Source organism: Pelobates fuscus, chromosome 3 (assembly GCF_036172605.1).
Source record: "Pelobates fuscus isolate aPelFus1 chromosome 3, aPelFus1.pri, whole genome shotgun sequence".
NCBI lineage: Eukaryota > Metazoa > Chordata > Amphibia > Anura > Pelobatidae > Pelobates > Pelobates fuscus.
This window is the reverse complement of record NC_086319.1, coordinates 72,418,773-72,441,946: the sequence shown is the minus strand read 5'-3', so window position 1 is coordinate 72,441,946 and position 23,174 is coordinate 72,418,773. Positions and strand designations below refer to the sequence as shown.

General features: G+C 41.6%; 1 protein-coding gene across 2 annotated transcripts in view; it reads right to left on the bottom strand.

The window, feature by feature from the left end:
- IGF1 (insulin like growth factor 1) overlaps positions 1 to 23,174 on the bottom strand; it is a 101,982-nt gene that overhangs the window by 9,417 nt on the left and 69,391 nt on the right. For both annotated transcript variants that reach the window (XM_063445180.1, XM_063445179.1), the window contains one exon: positions 3,446 to 3,627. In XM_063445180.1, coding sequence (XP_063301250.1) covers positions 3,446 to 3,627 — 182 coding nt within the window. The remainder of the gene's footprint in view (positions 1 to 3,445; positions 3,628 to 23,174) is intronic.

Here is a 23,174-nt window from a genome sequence, read left to right as displayed (position 1 = left end):
TGAGGGGGGGGAAGTACACTATGGGAGGGGAGGGGGGGGAGGGACACTATGGGAGGGGAGGGGGGAGGGACACTATGGGAGGGGAGGGGGGGAGGGACACTATGGGAGGGGAGGGGGGAGGGACACTATGGGAGGGGAGGGGGGGAAGTACACTATGGGAGGGGAGGGGGGGAAGTACACTATGGGAGGGGAGGGGGGGAAGTACACTATGGGAGGGGAGGGGAGGGGGGGAAGTACACGAGGGGAGGGGAGGGGGGGAGAATGGGAGGGGAGGGGGAAATACTATGGGAGGGGAGGGGGGGAGAATACTATGGGAGGGGAGGGGGGGGAGAATACTATGGGAGGGGAGGGGGGAGAATACTATGGGAGGGGAGGGGGGGAGAATACTATGGGAGGGGAGGGGGGGAGGGGAGGGGGGGAGAATACTATGGGAGGGGAGGGGGGGAGAATACTATGGGAGGGGAGGGAACACTATAGGATGAGGGGGGGATACTATGGGGGGGGGGGAAATTTCCTGGAATTTCTTTCTAAAAATGAGGTGCGTGTTATACGCCGGTGCGTGTATACGGTATATATATATATATATATATATATATATATATATATATATATATATCAGACGTGTACCTGTCTGGTATTGTTTTGTTTTTTTTTGGCTGGTGCTTCTGTGATTCAGGCCTTGGTACTCTTGTCATCATAAATATCTCCTAAAATTTACAAGTGTTTCTATGTTTCTTATTAAACTTCCAGTGTCGCACCCCGATCCTCCCCCCACCCCACCCTATAAGTTAAATCCTATTGTGAATTCCTGTCTGTGTTTTATATATAGAATATGGATCTTCTTGTATCAAATGTAATTCTTAAGTCTTCCCTCCTTTGAAGGTCGAATACCGCTCGTGCCCATTTATTTTAAGTAAAATTGGGACTTCGCGGTTTTTTATCTAGTGATTGGAGCTATTCCTGATTTTATTTTCAGTTAACCAGGTTTTTAGATCATCTGCATGATTAATGGGAGTGATTTTCCCTTTGTGCATTATTAGAATTTTCGTGGGGAACCCCCATTGGTAGTTAATATTGTTATTTCTCAGGATTGATGTGCCTTCAGTAAAGGTCTTCCTCATTTGTCTGGTTGACCATGACAAGTCCTGAAATATTTTCAGTGTTTCGCATTCTTCTGAGCATTTGTTGCGTCTTATGGCTCTCAGTATTTGCGTCTTAATTTTACAAGAGGCGCAACACATCAGAACATCTCTAGGTAGGTGGTCTGGGACCCCCATAGGTTTATTCACTCTGTGGCATATCTCCATCATAGGGATTCTGGCGTTCCATTCCACTTTCAGATGTTTAATAAACTCCTCTATGTATGACTCCAGATTTTTTGCGTTAATTTGTTCTGATATTCCTCTGAATCTTAAGTTGTTCTGTCTTGACCGGTCTTCTAGGTCTATCAATTTGTTCTCAGCCATTCTTTTTTCCAGCGCAAGATGCTCTTCTTTGTGGAATTTTTCCTTTTGTTCCAACCCGTTTAATTTTTCTTCTATTCCTTGGATTTGTGTATTCAAAGTCTGCAATTCTTTCTTAACATCCAAAGTATTAATTTGGATTTCTTCTCTCAGTTTTCCAAATTGTGTGTCCAAGTGTCTTAGTAGATAGTCATACTCATTTCTTCTTGGTTTCCCTCCATTTGTCCTTTATTCGTGTCTACCTCTAGTGGGTATTTTTATTTCTTTATTAATTCTGCAAAGATTGAATAATTTAATAATCTGCATGGAAACTAATGTAATGTACCTGCTGATGGCTCTACTTTTAGAACTTTGCTTTAGAGTTATGCTTTATAAATATCCCTCATTGGTTTGTTCAACTTGATGATAAGGGTTTTAAAAAGGTTAAAGACCTTTCAATTACAGTGTCAACTCTACCTATGACCATCAGATGGGATTTAATGTTTTAGCTTAGCATCTATTTGTCTATACATACTGTGTAAACCCACGTAGCCCTGTACTCTTTCGAGGAATTATTTTGGCATGAATTAATCCATGCGCCATCATGTATTAGTAATGTATGAAACAATCACCTGCCTTTTACAGCATTTTTCCAAGTTAAAATGCATATATAGCAGTCTCTCAGAACTGCTCACCATTATCAGTAAAGTCTAATGGGTCACTGGGCTAAAGGGTGTAGATAAACATAGCTTGTATGAATAGTTAAACTTTAACCAGTCTCAGAGATTACTATGTAAATTATTGAAATCAGGACTGTCTGAGTTAGGAGAAAACTTTTCAGTCTCGGAAGTGTTAAAAAATGTTTTTATCTGTCATGGATATAATTTGGAAAGTGCCTAAACCAGGCTTCCCCAAACTCTGGCCCTCCAGATGTTGCTGAACTACAACTCCCATGATTCTATTAATGAAATAGATAGGCCTGGGGAAGCCTGGTCTAAATGTTTGATAACATATCATTTTCATTCTATACTACAAAGCAGTTCATAAGTGCCCAGATAGTGGCCCACATTTTGGTCTTTTGGCTTTTAACTCTAAACAAGTACATTTAGAATTAAAGTAAAACTAAGAGCTTTAAGTTGAGGCTATTACTATCCATAATTGTCAAATGTGTGGTTTCTTGTTTGCAACTTTTACCACATTTATAAATAAAGCCTTCCTATTTAATACTAGGTAGCAGATACTTTGCATTCTGATGCCCTCAAGTCTATGATCCAGACGTAACCAACCATCATGTATATCCATCAAAGATGTTCTGCATAGTCCACATTTCATTTCCTTTTTGTTTGAAGGCACATTTAGCTTTTATTCCGTTTCAGCAAGTACAATAAGTGCTTACATCAGTTGACTGATATGGCCAATCCTAAACATGCCACCTGTTGGCCCTCAACGCCACTTAGCCGTTAAAGATGTTTAAGTTAATGGTTGCTGATGGAAGGTCAAGTGCTGCCGTATGATTTCAAGACATTGGTTGGATGTAAACAGTGATATGGATCCAAGTTTCCAGTGATTTGCATCCTGCAAACCTTCTTAACTAATTTTCTGTTAGTCTTTAATTTAAAATAATCTTTTAAATTGGTCAACAGTCTAAAGTGTGTTCTTCAAATTGGGGATTTAATTAACAAAAGACGGTTTCTGAGGTTTAAGCGATGCTTGTCTGATATCGGATCCCAGTGAACTTACAGTACTGATTCACCATGGAGGAGAGCTTGGCCAATAATTCTTTGGATTTCTGTTTAATATCAAGCACTCAAAACTCCAAGAACTAACTACGAGTATGTAGGTTTTCCAACTGTACTAATGTCTTCTTTTAATAATTAGTTTGTATTTAACAAATAAAACATACCCTTCTGTGTAAACAGACTTAAACAATGTATGGATGATTTAAATATGCACTTTGGCTTCACTAGAATTTTAGTAACAAATAATCTTGAATGATAGGTTACCTTCTGGGCTTTTGGCATATCAGTGTGACGCTGAGCACGCACAGAACGTGCTGACTTTGCCGGCTTGGCGGGTGCACAGTACATCTCTAGCCTTCTTAAATCACAGCTTTGAAAGCAACACTCATCCACTATTCCTTTGTGATGGGAACGTCGAAAGCTGGATCCATACCCTGGAGGCCTGTCTGTGTAAAAAAAAAAAAAAAATGTTGTAACAATTTTGACCACTAATACGTATTGAGTACATTTGAAATAAACACTAATAGCATTTTAAGCTGTGTAATAAGGGTGCTCAGTCTTACAGCGTACAGAGCAATTTCATGAATACGTCATGTTTTGTTTTTTTTAAATTTCAGTGATTTTGTATATATTTACTGCAGGGTTGACAACACAAAATATTCTGATTTAAACTTGAAAAAATGAGTCGATCATTTGTTGAGATCACAAGATTCTATAACAGGGAACGACACCAACTGGCTTGGAAAAAGATTAAACAAGTGAAAACATGTGAAGCACTTTGTTTGCTGATATGCAAGGCATACATTTACAACATCAATGGTGTAAACATTTATTTTAGATAAAGTACTTGATTGAGTACCAACATGTTTCAATTTTCACAAATTTTCAATCTATAACGCTCTACAAAGAGGTTTAATATGTTTTGGAAGGAACACAAACGTTATATTAGCAGCCTTCAGTTGATTTTATACTTTGTTTTACTATGTGGGCTTAATTTATTTATATTTGGATAGTTTTAGTCATATGTTTATTTCACATTGTAAGAAAGGGGCACTCTAAGCAGAATAACCACTACAGGTTATTTTATCGATTATGGTGCAAAGAGTCTATGATTGCTACTCCTGGAGTGACAGCTGTGTCGAATATTTTTCTTACGCATTTAATATCAAGTCAAATGCCACTAAGGGAAAACTAATGCTGCCAATTAAATAATGATAGTAATACGGTGATTTAAAAGGATATGTTTCCCAAATTTCTCTATGTTCTCCAAATTTCAATCTGAGTCTATGGGCACTAACCAGATGAGGAGTTGCTAAATTCTGAGAGCCATTCCTGGTAGTGATGTAATAGAAACACAGTCACCACTTTCAGTAGTTACATTTATTCAAAGACATGAATGGAACTACAGCCCAACCTGACAGCAGCCACTCCTGGCTTTTATCAGTTTATCAATATCTCCATTAATGGAATTTACACATTACATGCATATGCAGAACCCATCCGATATCTTAGGTTAAGCTGGAAAGATCATCAAATATTTCCCTTTTGATGTACTTGAATGAGAGAGTAACTCTACAGTTGAAGCACAATTTACAAATCTTTACAATTTACAAAAACAAAAGTTTATGGAACTTGGAATATGTCTTAAATTTACCGTTCCCAAGTGATGTTTCGTGGTCTTAGGTTATTATTAACTAGCTAAATTTTACTTGTTTTTTTTTTAACCTTGGACAGTTGAATGGCCAAGCGGATTCTGCAGGAAGTAAACCTGTAGCCTTGAGGTATGAACAATTACTAGAAATGCAGCAATGCACTGTGACTAACCCCTTAAAGGGACACTGTAGGCACCCTGACCACTTCAGCTCATTGACGTAGTCTAGGTGCTGAGTTCCATTTGCACCTAGTGCTGCAATGTTAAACATTGCAGTTCCAGAGAACTGTAATGTTTACATTGCAGCACTACGTCTGCTCTCAGTGGCTGTCTACCAGACAGCCACTAGAGGGCTTCGATAATCCAAACTGACTTTTGTTCTGTTATCTGACACTGGACATCCTCACGATTTGCTTGAGGACCTCCAGCGTCAGATTTTCCTCATAGGAAAGCATTGATTCAATGCTTTCCTATGGGGAGGTCTAATGCGCGCACAGCATTTGCAGCGCATGCACATTAGATGCCGCTCGTCGTGGGACAGACGAGGGGGCGGAGCTTTGACTCAGGGCCGAGGGACATCAGCGCTGGGATCAGGTTAGTAAGTGAGGGGGGAGGCAGAGGGATCGGTAGTGCCGGGAATACAGATTTGTATTCCTGGCACTACAGTATCCCTTTAACCAATTAACTAGTATGCAAATACACTGACCTTTTAAAAAAAACAAAAACATTTAATTAGTGAAGAATTAACCCAACATTATAGTTATACGGCATCACTTGACCCTCTTTTCCATCACTACCATTACCTTAAACATCTTTAACAGCTAAGTGGCATTGAGGGCCAACGGGTAGAATGTTTAGAACTGGCCATATCAGTCAACTGACGTGAGAATGTATTGTACTTGCTAAAACTAAACCAAAGATAATCGTGCCTTCTAACAAACAAGAAATGAAATGGGGACTATGCAGAACACATTTGAGGGATATACCCTATGTTTGGTTACGTCTATGGATCGTAGACTTTAGGGCATCAGAATGCAAAGGATCTGCTACCTAGTATTAAAAAGGCAATATTATTTAAAAAGGCAGTGTTTACATTGCTCAGCCTGCATGGATAGACTATAGACACAAGAACCACTACATTATTGGCATTTAGAAAGTGCAAGCATATTCCACAGTACTGTACAGTACTGTACAATTGTGGAAAAAGACAGTACTATCTACTCAGATGAATACAAAAGGTAGCTGAGATAGAGAACTTGTGCCATAGGACAGGCATAGGCAACCTTCGGCACTCCAGATGTTTTGGACTACACTTCCCATGAAGCTTTGCCAGCATTATGGGCGTGAAAGCATTATGGGGGATGTAGTCCACAACATCTAGACTGCCGAAGGTTGCCATCCCCTGCCATAGGAAGTAGTGAAAGTGGGAAGCGATGCCCAGCAGATGTTAAACTGTTATAAAACAGTCTGAATCCTTACAATGGGTGGGACTTCAGGCTAGTCCAAGTGAGCTGTAGTGGTTATAGTACTTGGAGTGTTCCTTTTAAGCCATTAATCGTCAACCTGCACATCTGATCCTGACAGATGCCTTAATGGTTGAAATAGTCGTATTCTTTGAGACTTTATTATAATTTAACATAAAAATAAGTATTAATGAACTTGTCATTATAGTGGAATTACAAATAGAAACATATATAGAGGAAGAAACACATTTTATACATTTCTACGATGATTCTTGGTAAAGACTTGCTGACTGTAGCTATTATAAATGTTTCTTATCTTTATTGCACTAATTCCTTTTATAAAAAGAAGTCTGAAACTTGTCCGTATAGACCAGCATTTCCCAACTGGTGTTCCCCAAAATTAGTGTTCAGCAGCATTATGCCACATCCAAGATGGCCACCGCTACCTGCTGTTCCCAGAAGGTCGGAAACAGCAGAGATTGCGCAAGATCTTAAGCCTGCCCTGCCGTCAGCACGCCCTAGCGCCAGCCCTGCCATCAGCTAGCCACTTAGCTCGGCCATGAGAGAGCCCGTCCAGCCATCAGCCAGCCCGCCCAGCAGTAAACCAGCCAGTCCTGCCTTCAGTCAGGGGCATTGAAATTTCCTGCTAGGGACATTAATAGGCTCTGTAAGGAACATTCTAAGGGCTCTGTCAGGGGCATTGAAAGACTGTCAGGGGCATTGAAATTATCTGCTAGGAACATTAAAAGACTCTGTTAGTGACATTAAAATGCTCTTTAGGGGGCATTGAAAAACTCTTTGAGGGGCATTGAAAGACTGGCAGGGGGATTGAAAGACTCTGTCAGGGGCATTAAAAGACTGTCAGGGGCAATGAAAGACTCTTTGAGGGGCATTGAAAGACTGTCAGGGGCAATGAAATTCTCTGCTAGGAACATTAAAAGGCCCTGTAAGGGACATTAAAAGGCGCTGACAGGGGCATTGAAAGGCGCTGACAGGGGCATTGAAAGACTGTCAGAGGCATTTAACCCCTTAAGGACACATGACATGTCTGACATGTCATGATTCCCTTTTATTCCAGAAGTTTGGTCCTTAAGGGGTTAAAGACTCTTTGAGGGGCATTGAAAGACTCTGTCAGGGGCATTGCAATTCTCTGCTAGGAACATTAAAAGGCTCTGTCAGGGGCATTGAAAGACTCTGTGAGGGGCAAAAAAACTGTTAACTGTATTTTTCAAAGTGTTCAAATCTTTTTCCTCCAAGTCTAACTCGAAAAGCCTGCTCTAGTTCAGTTCTTTCTAAGAGCGTTATCAAAATCAGCATCCTGTTCAGATCTGTATTTTTCCAAAGTGTTCCAATCTTTTTGCTCCACTTCTAACTCAAAAATCCTGCTTAAGTTCAGTTCTTTCTAAGAATGTTATTAAAATCAGCATCCTTTTCAGTCAGGTTGTGAGATCTGTATTTTTTCAAAGTTTATTTGTAATTTTTTTTTACCAATAAACAACTAAGAATTTGGAAAGCTGGTTAAAGCAGGGAACTCTTCAGAGAAAAAAATATTACTGCTTCTACCTGTTCGGCACTTATAGAAACTGAGAAAGAAGATACAACTAAAAATCCAGAAAACATGCCCGAAATAGTTGTATCTACTTTTCCTCAAATAGCAGAGACAAGTGACTAGTCAAAAAAAATAAAAAAAAATAAATAAAAAGGACACAATGCTTGCCAATCTTCTTCTCAAACAAAGAAAATAAAATATGATGATAGCTACTTGTCATTTGGATTCACAAGTGCCAGAAATGAAGATTGTCCTGAAGCACAATGCGTACTTTGCAATAAAATATTACCAAACAGCTCATTAGCCCCTGTTAATGCAAAAAAATTCAAAATGCAAATGAAAGAGCCACAGAGGCTTCTTACAGAGTGAATTACCGCAAAGCACTTGCAGGAGAAGCACACACAATTGAGGAATCACTAGTAAAACCACGTGCAAAAGAAATAGTGTCATGTATTTTAAGTGAGAAGTTGAGTAAAAACAAATTGAAGTTGTGCCACTTTCCAACAACACAGCTTTGCGCCGTATTCATGATCTTGCTGATGACATCCATGCTAAACTAATTTCTCGACTGCATCAATGTGACGGGTACTCACTGCAATAAGAGTCCACAGATGTGGCAGGACTTTCAATTTTGTTGGTTTTTGTTAGATATAAGTTTGACAAACAGATTGAAGAAGAGTTGCTTCTGTGTGAAACTTTGAAAACTCATACCACTGGTGAGAACATTGTTAACTGTACCCAGAAGTTCATGAACACACACAGTATAAATTGGGACAAATGTGTAGATGTGTGCGGTGATGGTGCCAAAGCAATGGTTGGGAAAGTGGCAGGCGCTGTGACACGAATAAGAAATGTAGCAAAAAACAGCACCAGTTCTTACTGTGTTCTTCACAGATATGCACTGGTAGCTAAAAATAGTTCAATCTCACTTAAAACTGTGCTAGACGAATTAGTCCAGATGATTAATTTTATAAAAAGTCGACCATTACAGTCATGACTAGTTGAAATAATATGTGAAGATATGGGTAGTCACCACTATGCTCTGCTTTTGCATTCAGAAGTCCGTTGGCTATCACGAGGTAAAGTCCTTGTTAGAATGTTTGACTTGCGCCAAGAGTTGTTTGCATATTTCCAGGATCATAAATTTGGATTATCTGATCAATTAACAAACACTCTGTGGTTATCCAAAGTAGCATATCTTGCAGACATATTCACAAAATTAAATGACGTATGTTTCGCGCTCCAAGGAAAAAAACACTAATATTTTTAATGCAAGAGATAAAATATTTTCACTGCCTCGTAAGCTGCAGTTTTGGACCTCATCTGTTGAGCAAAATTATTTGAACACTTTGCCAACACTTAAAGATTTTCATGAAGAATCAGAAATTTAACTTGAAGATGAAATTTGCAATGAAATTGTAGATCATCTTCGCCATTTAATCGCATCTATTAATCAGTATTTTCCATTCTTGAATGAAAACAATAATGAGTGGGTTCAAAATCCATTCATGAAAGACAAGCCAGACAATTTTTCTGATGTAGATTTTGAGAATCTGATCGATATAACTTTTGACAGTCAACTAAGCCAAAAATTTAAAGAAGTTTCTCTTATTGCTTTTTGGGGTGATTTACGCGAAGAATACCCAGAATTGTCCAAGCGGGCAATCAAAGTTATGTTGCCATTCGCCAGCACATGCTTATGTCAAACTGGATTCTCACTTTACTCTGCAACAAAAAACGAAGTATCGAAATCGACTTGACCTAACTGCAGACATGCAAATACAATTGTCAACAATTGAACCAGATATAAAAAGATTTTGCCAGCAATAGAGAACATTACACTCTGCTCATTGAAAGGTTTGAGCTGCGCAGTGCTACTCTACGGCACACATTTTTTAGTTGGGGTTCCAAAGTTTTGCTATATAATGTCAAAGGGTTCCAAGGGAAAAATTAATTGGGAAACCCTGGTATAGACTAAAAGAGGAACGGTGATGCTGCAATACTTTACCAGTCTAAAAATAATATTTAAACAAAGCAATGGCTTCATGCTATCTAATGATCTTATCGCAGACCTTGAAACACTTATCCATTTTCCTAGAAAAAAGATTTAGTCATGCAAAGCACTTTTGCAGCCAGTGAAAATTTTCTTGGCTGTTGATCTCACTTTCTACCTCTGGAATCTGACCCGATAAAAAAAAAAAAAAAATGCACACTGTGAACAGTATGGGACATGTATAGTTATTTATTTAAATTATTTTTTTGAAGCACTAAATTAGCAGTAGGGAAATTCTACATGCAAACAACTTCCAATATTGGCATGAACAACTTCCAATATTACACATGGAATTTTACACATAGTAGGTATTACCAGTATTGGCCAATATTACACAAACAAAATGGAAATATTAAAGTAAAAAATAGTGTAAAAAAGGGAAATAGTTAATGGGAAAATAGATGTCTATGATCAGTGGATCATATAAAATTCTACAAAGGATACACAGAACAGAACGTTACACAATTTTCCTTTGTTAAGCCCATGTTTAAATGCACTTGCACTGCAGTTGGCATAAAACATAAGCATTTCAATAATTACACAATTGCACATGCGCTCCATAAAGCACCCTACGCTTTAACTTGAAACCTGGCATGCATATTCTCTATGATGACATCGCGTAACTAGATACCACCGGGACCGGTGCGAAAATTGCCCTGCCCCCACCCCCAATGTGTATCATTACATCAAACCCCTGTCCCTCCATGTGTATCATCCCCCCCAGCTCCTTCATGTGTCTCATCCCAACCTCTAAGCTCCTCTATGTGTCTCATCCATCTTCCCAGCTCCTCCATGTGTCCAAGACAGTGGTTCACCAGGCCGCCCATACCATTTAAAGGGTAATTTGTCTCTGTATTTAAAGCCCTACCCACTCGCTCTCCCAATTTCAGACCTGTCAAGTTTTGACAAATCAAAAATATTTCACACCGTTTTGTAAAAGGTTAACATGTTAAAAAATTCTGGGGTGTACATTACAAATTGTAACTAGAACTAATCATTTTGAAATGCTGCACATACAGATTTGATCGTCATAAGGGTTTCATCCACCAGCCTAGAAGTAGAATTCCGGGCTGACTAATGTCATTCTACAGAATGACTGTCATTGGCGGAGACCGGTCAGCTGATGCTCTCAGCCAATGAATTGTGACTGCTGCAGCTTTGTGGATATTCTTTACTGGACAATGAGGAAGCAAGGTTGCTAAACGGTTTGCCCCATTTCCGGGGAACTGGGTCAGGGTACTCCCGGCATTATAATTACTACAGCAGGTTGTAATGGTTATGATTGGAATAGCCCTATAAGATATAAAACAATTGTCTGGCACCACACTGGGGGTCAAACTGTATCTGAGTCGCCAACCGTGTGGCTAAATACACCCGATTCATGAGCACAATTTTGGAGTAACTGAGTAATTCATTGAATATCTCAATACTGAACACGACAACATTATTTTAATAAGTTTAGAACTGCTAAAAACAAAAAAGGAAATGTAATTAATAACCACTTCAGTCACTTACCTGGGTCCACACCGACACCGACGTCTGCCGCGGGGGGGAGACCTAATGCGCATGAGCGGCAATGGTCGCGCTCGCATTAGGATTTCCCCATAGGAAAGCATTATTCAATGCTTTCCGATGGGGAAAATCTGATGCTGGAGGTCTTCATGCAGAGCGTGAGGACGTCCAGCACCAGATAAATGACCAAAAGTCAGTTCGGATTCCTGAAGTCCCTCTAGTGGCTGTCTGGTAGACAGCCACTAGAGGAGGTGTTAACCCTCAGAGGTAATTGTTGCAGTTTATAAAGACTGCAATAGTTACGACTGCGGGGTGATGGGAGTTTGCACCTAGACCACTTCAATGAGCTGAAGTGGTCTGGGTGCCTACAGTGTCCCTTTAACACTCCATAGCTGCCAATCCTGTTACTTTCTGGATGTTTAGCTTAGTGAGTCAGCAAATGCTCAGAGCACCTGCCTTGCAAAGACATCTCATTGAGCTGCATTGAGATCTGTGATTGGACAGATACAGAAAGACTGGACAGGGTTAGAAGGGGAGGGCTTGCAAAGGCAACAGACAAGAGACCTGCAAGTTTTACAAGCTGCTTTTAGATATACCTATAATTAAAAACTGCATTAGGGGTGTTTTCAATAAACAAATTTTTTTTTTTAATTATTTGGCCATCCTTTTAATGTTTGCTAACTTCTCCTGTTCTATCTAGAATTGTAAATGGTCAAAGAGTGTGACAGAAACTAGAGTTAAGATCACAATTGGCAGATAAACATGACCACAATGTCTGGGTCTGTCACTATCAAAATAAAGATTTTATACATAACAGACTGCACGTCTGCCTTCCTTTGCATTGCTATGGAGAGAATTAAAAACAACTCTCAAGCCAAATCCTAGCATAGTAATATGGATATAGACTGAATAACATAAATTTTACTTACCGAAAATTTCTTTTTCCTGAAGATTAGAGGCAGTGCTTACACCATAGGGGGATATCCAATCTGGAGGGAAAAACAGGCAGGCAAATCTCCAAACATTTTAACCCCTCCCCTAATTACCTCCTTTCCAATAAGTAGCAGCTCCTCCTGATCCTCCCCAGACAATACATAAGCCAAATAGCTGCAAAATTACTTAGTTTATTAGAAAAAGGGGCGGGAATTGTAGCACTGCCTCTAATCTTCAGGAAAAAGAAATTTTCGGTAAGTAAAATTTATGTTTTTCCTTTCAGATTAGAGGCAGTGCTTACACCATAGGGATATAATAAAGCAGATCCTGAGGGCGGGTTTCAGTTCACTACTGCTTGAAGCACCCTGCGCCCAAAAGCTGCATACTCCGAGGCCAGTATGTCCCACTTGTAGTGTCCTGAGAACGTATGGAGAGAGGACCGATTAGCAGCTGAACAAATTCGAGACGGAGAAGTAGCTGCACGCAGAGCCCCTGACGGAGAAACAGCTCTAGTAGAATGTTCCTTTATAGGGCCTGCAAATTCCGTGCCACTCTTAGAATAAGATAACAGAATACAATCCTTCAGACATCTAGCCAGAGAACTCTGCGAAACCAACATACCTTTCTGTGTGCCTATGAACAAGACAAACATACCGATATCCTAACGGAAGGATTCCGTAGCTTTAGATATTGCCAAAGACCTGTCGTTACGTCTAAGCAGAGAAAATTACTTACCAAGGCATTAGACGGATTCCGACACAAGGTCGGCAAAACCACTTCTCGGTTGACATTGGCAACAGAAAAAACTTTTGTGACACCTGAAGGATACAGCTTCAGAACCTCCTTGTCCTGATGAAAACCAAAAAGGGAAAATACTCCCGAAGCGCTCGGAGCTCACATACTCTTTTAGCTGACGAATAGCCATCAAAGGAAAACGGTATCCAAAGAAAACATCTTCAGGGAACTTCTTCCAATGGTTCAACAGGCGGTACTCAAAGCGCGGAAAGGACCAAATTCAGATCCCAGGGAGGACAGGTTTCCCTAACAAAGGGCACCAAACGTGTCAGAGCTCTGAAGAACCTTGAAATCAGAAAATTCGAGGTGAAACATCTGAGGGAGAAGAAACCGATAGCAGAAACATGTAAACTAAATGAAGCAGGTTTAAGACCTTTGCCAATCTCATCTGAAGGAAGCATAGAATATTCTGGATGGACGCGGAAACAGGTTTGACTTCAAACCTACAACATCGCTGAAACTTCCAAATCCTAACGTAGAACCTTGAAGTAGATGCCAACAAAAATTTTTTAAAACTTCAGGATCCAGACCTTTACACTCTAAATCTGGAGTCCAGAAACCAGGCCGTCAATCGGAATCTCCGAAGGGCCGGAAGAGGCACCATGGCGTCCTCTAGAATTACTCCTGAAAAGAGGAAGCTTCCAAAAGGTGGCCCCCGGAAAGTTCAGGAGAACCGAGAACCAACTACTTCTTGGCCACCCTGGACGGATTAGGATAATACTTACATTTCCCAGCCTTACTTTTTTGAAGTATTCTGGGAAAAATCACTACTGGCGGAAAGATATATGCCAGGTTGAACTTCCATGGTAATGACAGGGCATCTATGAAATCCGGCCTGTCTGCTGGAGTAAGGGATGCAAAACGTCTTGTCTTCCTGTTCACTCTGGGTGCCATCAGGTCTATCTCCGGCACACCGAAGCGGACTGTGCTGAACTTGAAAGTTCTGCATGACAGGGACCAAACTGCTTGTTTCAAATGATGCCTGCTCAGGGCATCTGCCACCACATTGAACTTTCCTAAAATGTGAACTGCAGAGATTGACATCAGGTGCACATCTGCCCACAGCATGATTATTGAACAAAGGCTTTCTAATCTTGTTGAACTCGTACCTCCCTGTATGTTCAAAAATGCCACTGTCGTTCGATTGTCTGAACGAATTTGAATATGTTGATCTTTGATGAGAAACTGAAATGCCAAGAGTGCCATCCATACGGCCTTTAATTCCCTGAAGTTCGAGGAACTTCTCATATCCTTCTCTTGCCAGGACCCCTGCTTCTATATGTCTTCCAGATGGGCCCCCCAGCCCAGCGCAGAGGCGTCTGTTGATATGATCGTAAAGGACTTCATCCGGAAAGACAGACCCTCGTGGAGGAATCGAGAAAATGTCCACCACTGCAGACTTTTCAAAATTAGATCGTTAAACCTCATCAGCCTATCTAGGCCGAGTTCCTGTCGATACCAGACCTGCAGAATGTAACTTTGTAGAGGTCTTATTCTGGCTATTGCCCAAGCGACTGCCGGGATTGAGGCTGTAAACAGACCCAGCAAGCACCCGGCATCTCTGATTGAAAACATACTTTTTTCTCAGAGATTCCGGATTAACCGCTTGATCTTTTAGTATCTTCCCCTCTGGCAGGAATAACTTCATCGCGACAGAATCCAAAATTAGACCCAAGAACTGGATCCTTTGAACTGGCACTAGTTCCGATATGTTGAAATCTATTAGCCAGCCATGCTTTTCCAGCGATTTGATGGCTGTCCCCAGGTCTAACTGTAGTTGAACTTGGGACTCTGCAAACAACAGCCAGTCGTCCAAATATGGAATGACAGCGATGCCCATACTTCTTAGAACGCTTGAACTACTACTCGACGCTATGTGAATACTCTGGGCGCTGATGCCAGGCCGAAAGGTAGTGCTCTGAATTGGTAATGTATGGTTACCAATTGGCAGCACACCGCATCCATAGAAAACTTTTGCTGGATTCTGCTATGGGTACATGAAGATAGGCATCTTCAAATCCAGGGAAGCAAACCAATTTTATGGGTGCATAAGCAGAGCAGCCGACTTTACTGTTTCCATGAGGAATTCTTTATGATAATCCGCTTGTTTACGGCCTTTAGGTCTAGGATAGGTCCGAACGAACCATCTGGTTTTGGCACCAAGAAAAGTCTTGAATAGGTGCCTTGATGTCTTCCTTTAGAGGAACTTCTTCCACCACTCTTTTAGTAACAGAGTCGATACTTCTTCCTATAATCAAAGGCTCTTTCTGTTGACCCTTGAAATAGTTTCTAAGAGAGGAACTTCTAAATGAGGGAAGTGTCTCTGCGTTACGGCTTCTAACTGCTTCCCATACGATACTGGTAAAGCATTCCTTCCTTCCTTCACCTGTTTCAACAACTCATCCAGCTTTGAACCGAAAAGTCTTCCAGGTTCAAAAGATAGTTCACACAGTGAATTATCAGGTGTCGCATCTGCTGACCAATTTCTAAGCCAAAGTGCTCTTCTGGCGACTGTTGAAATACCTATATTCTTGGCCGATAATTTCAGGCTTTCTGCAGAGGCATCCACTAAAAATCAGATGCCATACTGATATTTTATAATAGCTTTAACGGGTCTTCCTTTTCTAGTTCTTCCAACCAAAGAAATATGGGCCTTGGCAACGGATGACCCCGTAATCAAAGCTTTAGCTTGAGCTGCCGAAGAGATGAACAACATCTTTAAGGAGGAGTCCATGCGTTCAACCATGACCTCCTTGAGGCCGCTTGAAACTCTAATTGGTAATGTAGTTTTCTTACCTATTTGAGCAATAGGAACGCCCACTACAGGGACAGTATCCAGCATACAGTCTTGTACCGCTTCCTGTTTCTTCAAGTTCAAATGCAACTGCACTTCTTTAATCAATTCCCCAAATGGATTCTACTGGGAATGCAGATTCCTCATTTGATGAGGCACTGCTGAATTATCGCCATACTCAGAACCACTAGTTCCAAACTAGAATCGGAACTTCCCAAGATCTTAGGCTTTTTGGTAGCATGTATTACAACCGAGAATCCTGGGCAACCGAAGCCTGGATTGTCTGTAATGCTGCTGACCACATATCCACAACTGTTCGCTGCATACTTTGTTGCAACCAGCTGATAAAGTGGACATTACTGTTCTTTGTGCTTCCTCTGAAGCTTCTTTGAACACACAGAGCAAAGTTTTCTTTTTACAACCATCTGGCATAAGATGGTCACACAAAGAGCACATTAAATGCTTGGCTAGATGTACATTTCCCCTTCTCAGCAACTTTATCCACTGGGAACAGAAAACAAACAAGGGAAAATAAACAAAATTTTTCCCTAAAGATTCAGGCTAGAACCATTTAAATAAAAACTTAATCAGTCTTACCTTAAATGGCCCGAGAGTGTGTTGGAGGGCAGGTGAGAAACACACATTGCAAACCGTTCTGAGAGCTCCTGGCAAACAGAGGTTGCTGCTGGGGATGCTCCTTTTAAGTCCTGTAACCAAACAAAAACGCCCAGTTCAAATTTGGCGCCTGAATCCAGGTTCGCATTGCGCATGTGCATAGCGCTCTGCGACTCCCTGGTGGAACGCAACGCAACCTGTTTGTGCGTTCCACCGACAGGACCTCCCAGCCGACGCACGCCTGCGTCCTTCGTCAGACCGGCACCTGGCACGGCAAGAGACGGAATAAATTCTGAGGGACCACGCCGTCCGGCGTGTTAAACGCTACTTACCCGAACATCAAGGAAGCAGAGCCTCCCGAGCCTCAGCCCTTCTCACCTGCTTCCTGGAGAACCTTCCTGCATAACCTCCCCTGCCGAAGGCAGGCAAAGAACTGGGGAGGATCAGGAGGAGCTGCTACTTATTGGAAAGGAGGTAATTAGGGGAGGGGTTAAAATGTTTGGAGATTTGCCTGCCTGTTTTTCCCTCCAGATTGGATATCCCCCTATGGTGTAAGCACTGCCTCTAATCTGAAAGGAAAAATTGGTTCTCATAGGTTCAGCAAGGCAATTTCCCAGACATCTTAGAAAGAGAAAGAATATCTATTTTAAGAATGGGAATGGTATGACATAAATTATGATAGAGCTTACTATCATTTGAAAACTATATAGCAGCCCAGAATTCAGAAAAAAATGTCACTAGGAAGAAAAGTGGCATTGGTGAATGACTCAGGAAGTAATTATTTTGAGAAATGGACAATGCTAGATGTAAATACATAATGATCACTTTCCATAAAGTTGAATCAACTAACACGAAGATATTAGGGAAAAAATACATTCTAATTTGTCTATTTAACACAGGTCAGGGGATATAAAGTAATCCCATTCAGTAGAATAGAACTAACAAACATAAGGTATAATTCCTTTTCAGTTAAAATGTATCTTTATACATTTTTACTAACAAGAAATTGCACACTCACCTTTGCACGCCATTCTGGACTGGTAAAAATTATTGTCAAGAACAGGATCGCACAAAGTCATCCACTGATTAAATTATTTCAATAAAATTTTCATTTTAAGTCCGGAGAGCAGCCTTTCTTGTTGGATGTTTTATATATATATATATATATATATATATATATATATATATATACAGACATAAATGTTGTATCTTGTAATACCTTTTTTATTGGACTAACAGAATTTAGAACCTCCCTATATCAAGTCTGAAGCATTTCTGAGCAAGACAACACATAGAATTTGAGTTGTGATACAAGGGTTAAAGCGACATGAGTGCAGATAAGACACAGGTTTGATACAAAATAGACACCATTCTTGAGAAAGGGAGGTTCTCCCGAAAGCTTGTCATTAAAAAATGCTGTTAGTCCGTTAAAAAAGGTATTAAAAGATACAAATTGTATCTGTTTTTTTACATATACATCACTGGACTAATACAGCTACAATCTCTAGTTACACACACACACACACACACTAACACACACACACACACACACATATATATATATATATATATATATATATATAGACACACACACACACATTATTATTATTATTTTTACCAATTTAATAGATATACCCCAAATGTCCCAATGCAAAAATACATCATATGGCCTCATCATGTTAGGTCCACCACAGTACCCCAATATCTTATCATAAATCTCATTATTGCACACCATAAAGACTATTCTTCGTGTAGCTCAATCCCACAAACAAGACACTGCATAAACGCCATCTGTTTTAGCAAGCCATGTTGTTTGCTTGTTTGACAATATGATCAACAGTTTAGTAAAAGCAACCGACTTTGTTTAATGAGAATACAATATTGTATTGTGGTTTTAAAGTATGGATGGGGATAAAAAATAGATCTCCTCTAGAAAGCTTGTTGCATCCAATTTGAACAGTGCTTGGCATTATTACGCCTTGTAAATTGTTAAATGCATTATGCACAAAATAAAGCTAATGAGAAAGACAGGAGCTTTGTTTATTTTCATAACAGATCTGACTTTACTTTTGCTCTAATACAGTTAGAAGAATGAGATTGTGTCTACGTCTGTCTAGGCACCTGCTGACATCAAGTTACATACTACACTATATAGTGCTCCTGCTCTTTTGCTTTGTCATCCCCAATACATATTCCTTTGAGGACCAATACCCTAAACGTGAAGCATCTATATACCCCAAGGAGGGGATTGTACCGCTCAAGCCTGAACACCAGAGTTGGTTTGAAGCTCTGTCTAAGGTAAGTGAATCCTTATCCTTTTATATATTTGTGTTAGGTGCTTATGATAGTACAATGTGAAATACCATAGATAAATGTAGGATAATAAAAGAGCAAGTCGGTTGTGGTGTGCCGGAACCGACGATGAGGTAGGCCTGAGAAAGAAGAGGGCCTACCCAGGAAAAGAAATAGAAAGGAAATAAATGTTAAAATGTGGTGTGGTGGGAGGGTCATTCAACTCTGACCTTGAATGGTAATGAGCAAGGTAAGGGGAGTGCCTTAAGTAGGCTAGAGGTAGCAAACCAGCCCCTCCCACAAATCCAGGCAAATTGCCTTCATACTTGTGTTAGGTGCTTATGATAGTACAGTGTGAAATACCATAGATAAATGTAGGATAATAAAAGAGCAAGTCTGTTGTGGTGTGCCGGAACCGACGATGAGGTAGGCCTGAGAAAGAAGAGGGCAAAATTGAAGTAAACACATTTATTTACAGACAACCAATACATATACATTTTATCAACCAGACATGTTTTTGAAAGCATCCCTTAATTCTTGTACTGGGTTAGGTATGTACCGTGAGAAAGCGGATGACTTCCAGCGCCCCAGTGTTTTGATAACATGAGTTGGGATGTTTACACTGGAGGCTGTGGACGCGGCTCCTATACGAAAGGAGTGCCCTGAGTAGTTGGCTGCGTTGAGGCCCAGTTGTGTGAGCAAAGACCTGACGTAGGTCATGAAGGTTGTAGTGGTGAGTACTGAACCTTGCAGCTGTAGTAATGGTTGTGAGGGTAGTAAGTTATGATGCTGTATGTAGGCATCAAGAACCCTGACTGGACATCATCTGTTGTGCGTGGGATAGTACGGAAAGTTTACGGGTATGTGCTGACTGGTTTTGGAGTGAGGTAAAGTCAGGATGTAATGATCCATATGTTTTGTCAAGTGGGAATAGAGGAGGAAAGGAGTAGTTTGGGTCGTGGAGGTTGTAGTGATTTCTCTCGGTCTTAGAAATCCATAGAAAGCTATGTATATTGCTGTTTTGATGATGGAGTTTGTATTGGTGTCAAACGGTTTTAAGTCAAGCAGGTTAGATAATGCTTTAAATATATGGTTATCTATGGGTAGCCTCTGGGCTGTATGTGTGGGTTCTGATTTCTGAATACCTCTGGGTATGGTCTTAATTTGGTGAGAGGCCATGAAACTGTTGTTATTTGGGTGTAAGATTAGCATGTGGTGTTGAATGCCAGTGAGATAGAGTTTGATGGTGTTATATGACATTTTAAGTTTGAGGTGGCAAAAGGAAGCAAACCCCAAAAAAGATGTCATAACAAATGGTTGCATGATGTTATGTTCCAGAAGGAATCTTTTGAATAGTGTGAAAGCTCTGTTGTATGTTTTGTGTGTATTGTTTGAAAGTGCCAATTGGGACAATGTCCTGCTATGCTGCATGATGGTTTCTAGTCCAGTATGAGTTGTTGAAATGTTGGAGTGATGGTGGCTGTGGGCGCCGCTGACGGGAGTGCTTGATGAAACGCCTGAAATTTAAAGCGAGACAAATTGTCAGCAGCTGTGTTACATACACCTGGAACATGAAAACAACATAGGAAAAAATTATGACAAGCTGCCAACCAAGTGAGTTTCCTCAGAAATCTCATGATCGTAAGGGATTTGGAACGACCTTTGTTGATGATGTGACAGGTTGCCTGGTTATCTGAGTAGCAACGAACTGGCATTTTTGCCCATAAATGACCCCATGCTACGGCAGCCGCCACGATGGGATAGATCTCAAAAAGAGCTGAGGTAATGGAAAAACCTTCCAAATCCTGAACTGCTGAAGACCAGCTGCCCCCAAGCCATTCGTTCCCAAAAATTGCTGCAAAACCAGTGGTAGATGCTGCATCTGACCAAATGGTGGGAGATGAGTCCGTCAATTGAGGGAGGAACATACTTTTACCATTCCAATTGGATAAAAATCTCTTCCACATGTTTAGATCTGCTGTAGCTTGGGTATCTAAGGACAACCTGTGCGTGTCATGTAGGAAAAGTGGAAAAAGATGCAATAGTCGTGATATAAAGGAGCGGCCTTGAGGTATGATGCGCATAGCAAAATTTAGTGATCCCAGCAGAGACTGTAGCTCTTTGCGGTTGCAAGTACCGAGCTGAAGGTAGCTGTTTATGTAAGTGAGAATATTCACTATCTTATCGTGTGGTAGGCTCGCTTGCATTGTGGCAGTGTCTAATTGGATACCCAGAAAAGTGATAACCGTGTCTGACCCCTCTGTTTTCTTAGGGGAGATAGGTACCCCTAGTTGCTCAAATAGCTTAGTAGTAGCTTTGAGACTAGTAGGAGGGGAAGTGTTCTCCTCGACCAGTAGGAAATCGTCCAGGTAATGTAATACCGTAGGGCATCTGGCTATGTTCAATAGTAACCAGCATAATGCTTTGGCAAATGTGTCAAAAATAGCTGGGATACTTTTGGACCCAAAGGTTAACCGGGAGAAAAAATAGTAGTTCCCGGACCACTTGATGCCATGCAGGTGCCACAGTGTGGGGTGGATTGGTAGTAATTTAAAGGCGTTGGTAATGTCGGTCTTACTGAGCCAGGCTCCAACCCCTGCTTGTATGATAGCGGTAATGGCGTGATCTATGGTGGTGTATTGCAGGGAGAATTCCTCAGAGGGGATGAGGGAATTAAGACTGGGGTTGGCCGATGAGTGGGGTGCCGATAAGTCAATGATGAGTCTCTGTTTTTGGGAAGATTTCCCTGTGACAATACCAATGGGGTTAGTGCGCCATTCTGTGAATGGGGGAGTTTTGAAAGGCCCCAATACGAAGCCTTCAGCCACTTCTTGAGCTATGAGGGTGTCAACCGCTGTGGGGTTGTGTTGGGCGGATTGTAGATTAGGGCATTCCAGAGTTCCGACTGGTAAGTGTAGGATACCTGTATGGAAGCCTTCTGTTAAACCAGAGATAAGAAAGTCTATTAGGTGTCTAGATGGGTGCTGAGACATAAATGCAGTGAATACTGGCATATTAATGGACGTTAGGTAAGGCTTGGAATACATTTTATTTGGACACATGGTCTTTGCATGTGCCCTAAAACATTTTGAACAGACATGCAATAGTCTACATCCACTGTAATTACAAGACCCAACATTAAAATTATTACATATCTGGGACTTGCCCAGAAACTTGATTGGGCGTCCCAGTTTGTCTCATGACAACTTCTCTGGAACCCCAGAGGAACTAGCTCCTTGCGTGGAGGCATGTTCGTCCGCCGTGTTGGGACAAAAGTTTGTAGTATGGGCTGTGGAGGAGCAGTATGCACAAGCCGGTGTTCTTAGACCTGCAAAGTGTCTGCAAAAAATGACGGTATCAATCCTTCCCCAGTTGGATCGTGTTCCGTACTGGGAGAAGGCTCCAGACATTTTTGCAGAAAAATACCTATGGTAGTCATAGAAGGCTGAACCACCATATTTGTTGCCCAGGTCTACCAGCTTGTGCATATAGAGATCAAACTCCTCTCTTCTGTTGGGATAGACCGCACAGATGACATCCCTGTAAATACCAAAAGCTAGTACAAATTCAGGGATAGTCAGTTTCCTGTTTAGGCGGGCATCCCTAGACCTGACAACAACAGATACATCATCATAAGCATACGTTTTATTCTCAACAATATCCTGGGAGGGGGGCGGGGCCGGACCGCCGAGCTGGACGGTCGCAGGCAGAAGGAGCTCCTGCTGTTTCAGCACAAAATATGCAGAAAACGACCCAAATTCAGCCCAAAAATGACCGACCACCATAATGCCCAATGCAGAAGGCCTGCTGGAGCCAGGGAGAGGCTGGCTTGTCAAGCTACAGTCCCCTGGAGGAGAAAACTGCGATGCCCCAACCGGGGCCTTCTCCGGCGGTAAGTGGAGCGGACGGCCGACACACCACTGCCCCGCCACACAGCACCCGGCCTGGGGCTCGAACCTGGGCGGATCCGGCCCTGTTTCCCCCCCCTATGGACCGGGGGGGTGATCCCGGTCCTCACCCGGAGGCAGGGCAGCCGGGGCACACAGGCGCCATAGACGCATCCAAGGGCCCGACCACTATGCACAAGATGGCGACTACCACGTGCACTGAAGATTGCGGAATGGAAGGCACAGCAGCGGAGCTGGGAGCACCCGGTGCAACCAACAACCAAGCACGGGCCCAGGAAACAAGAGAAGAGGGTGGCCCGACTCTCTCACAGTTCCCCAAGCGACATCTTACCGGCCAGAGCGCCTAACCACGAGAAGACGAGCAGCGGTGGCGGAGACACCGATATGCCGGGAATCCGCTTCACATTCACGACCTTGCCGCCAACCGA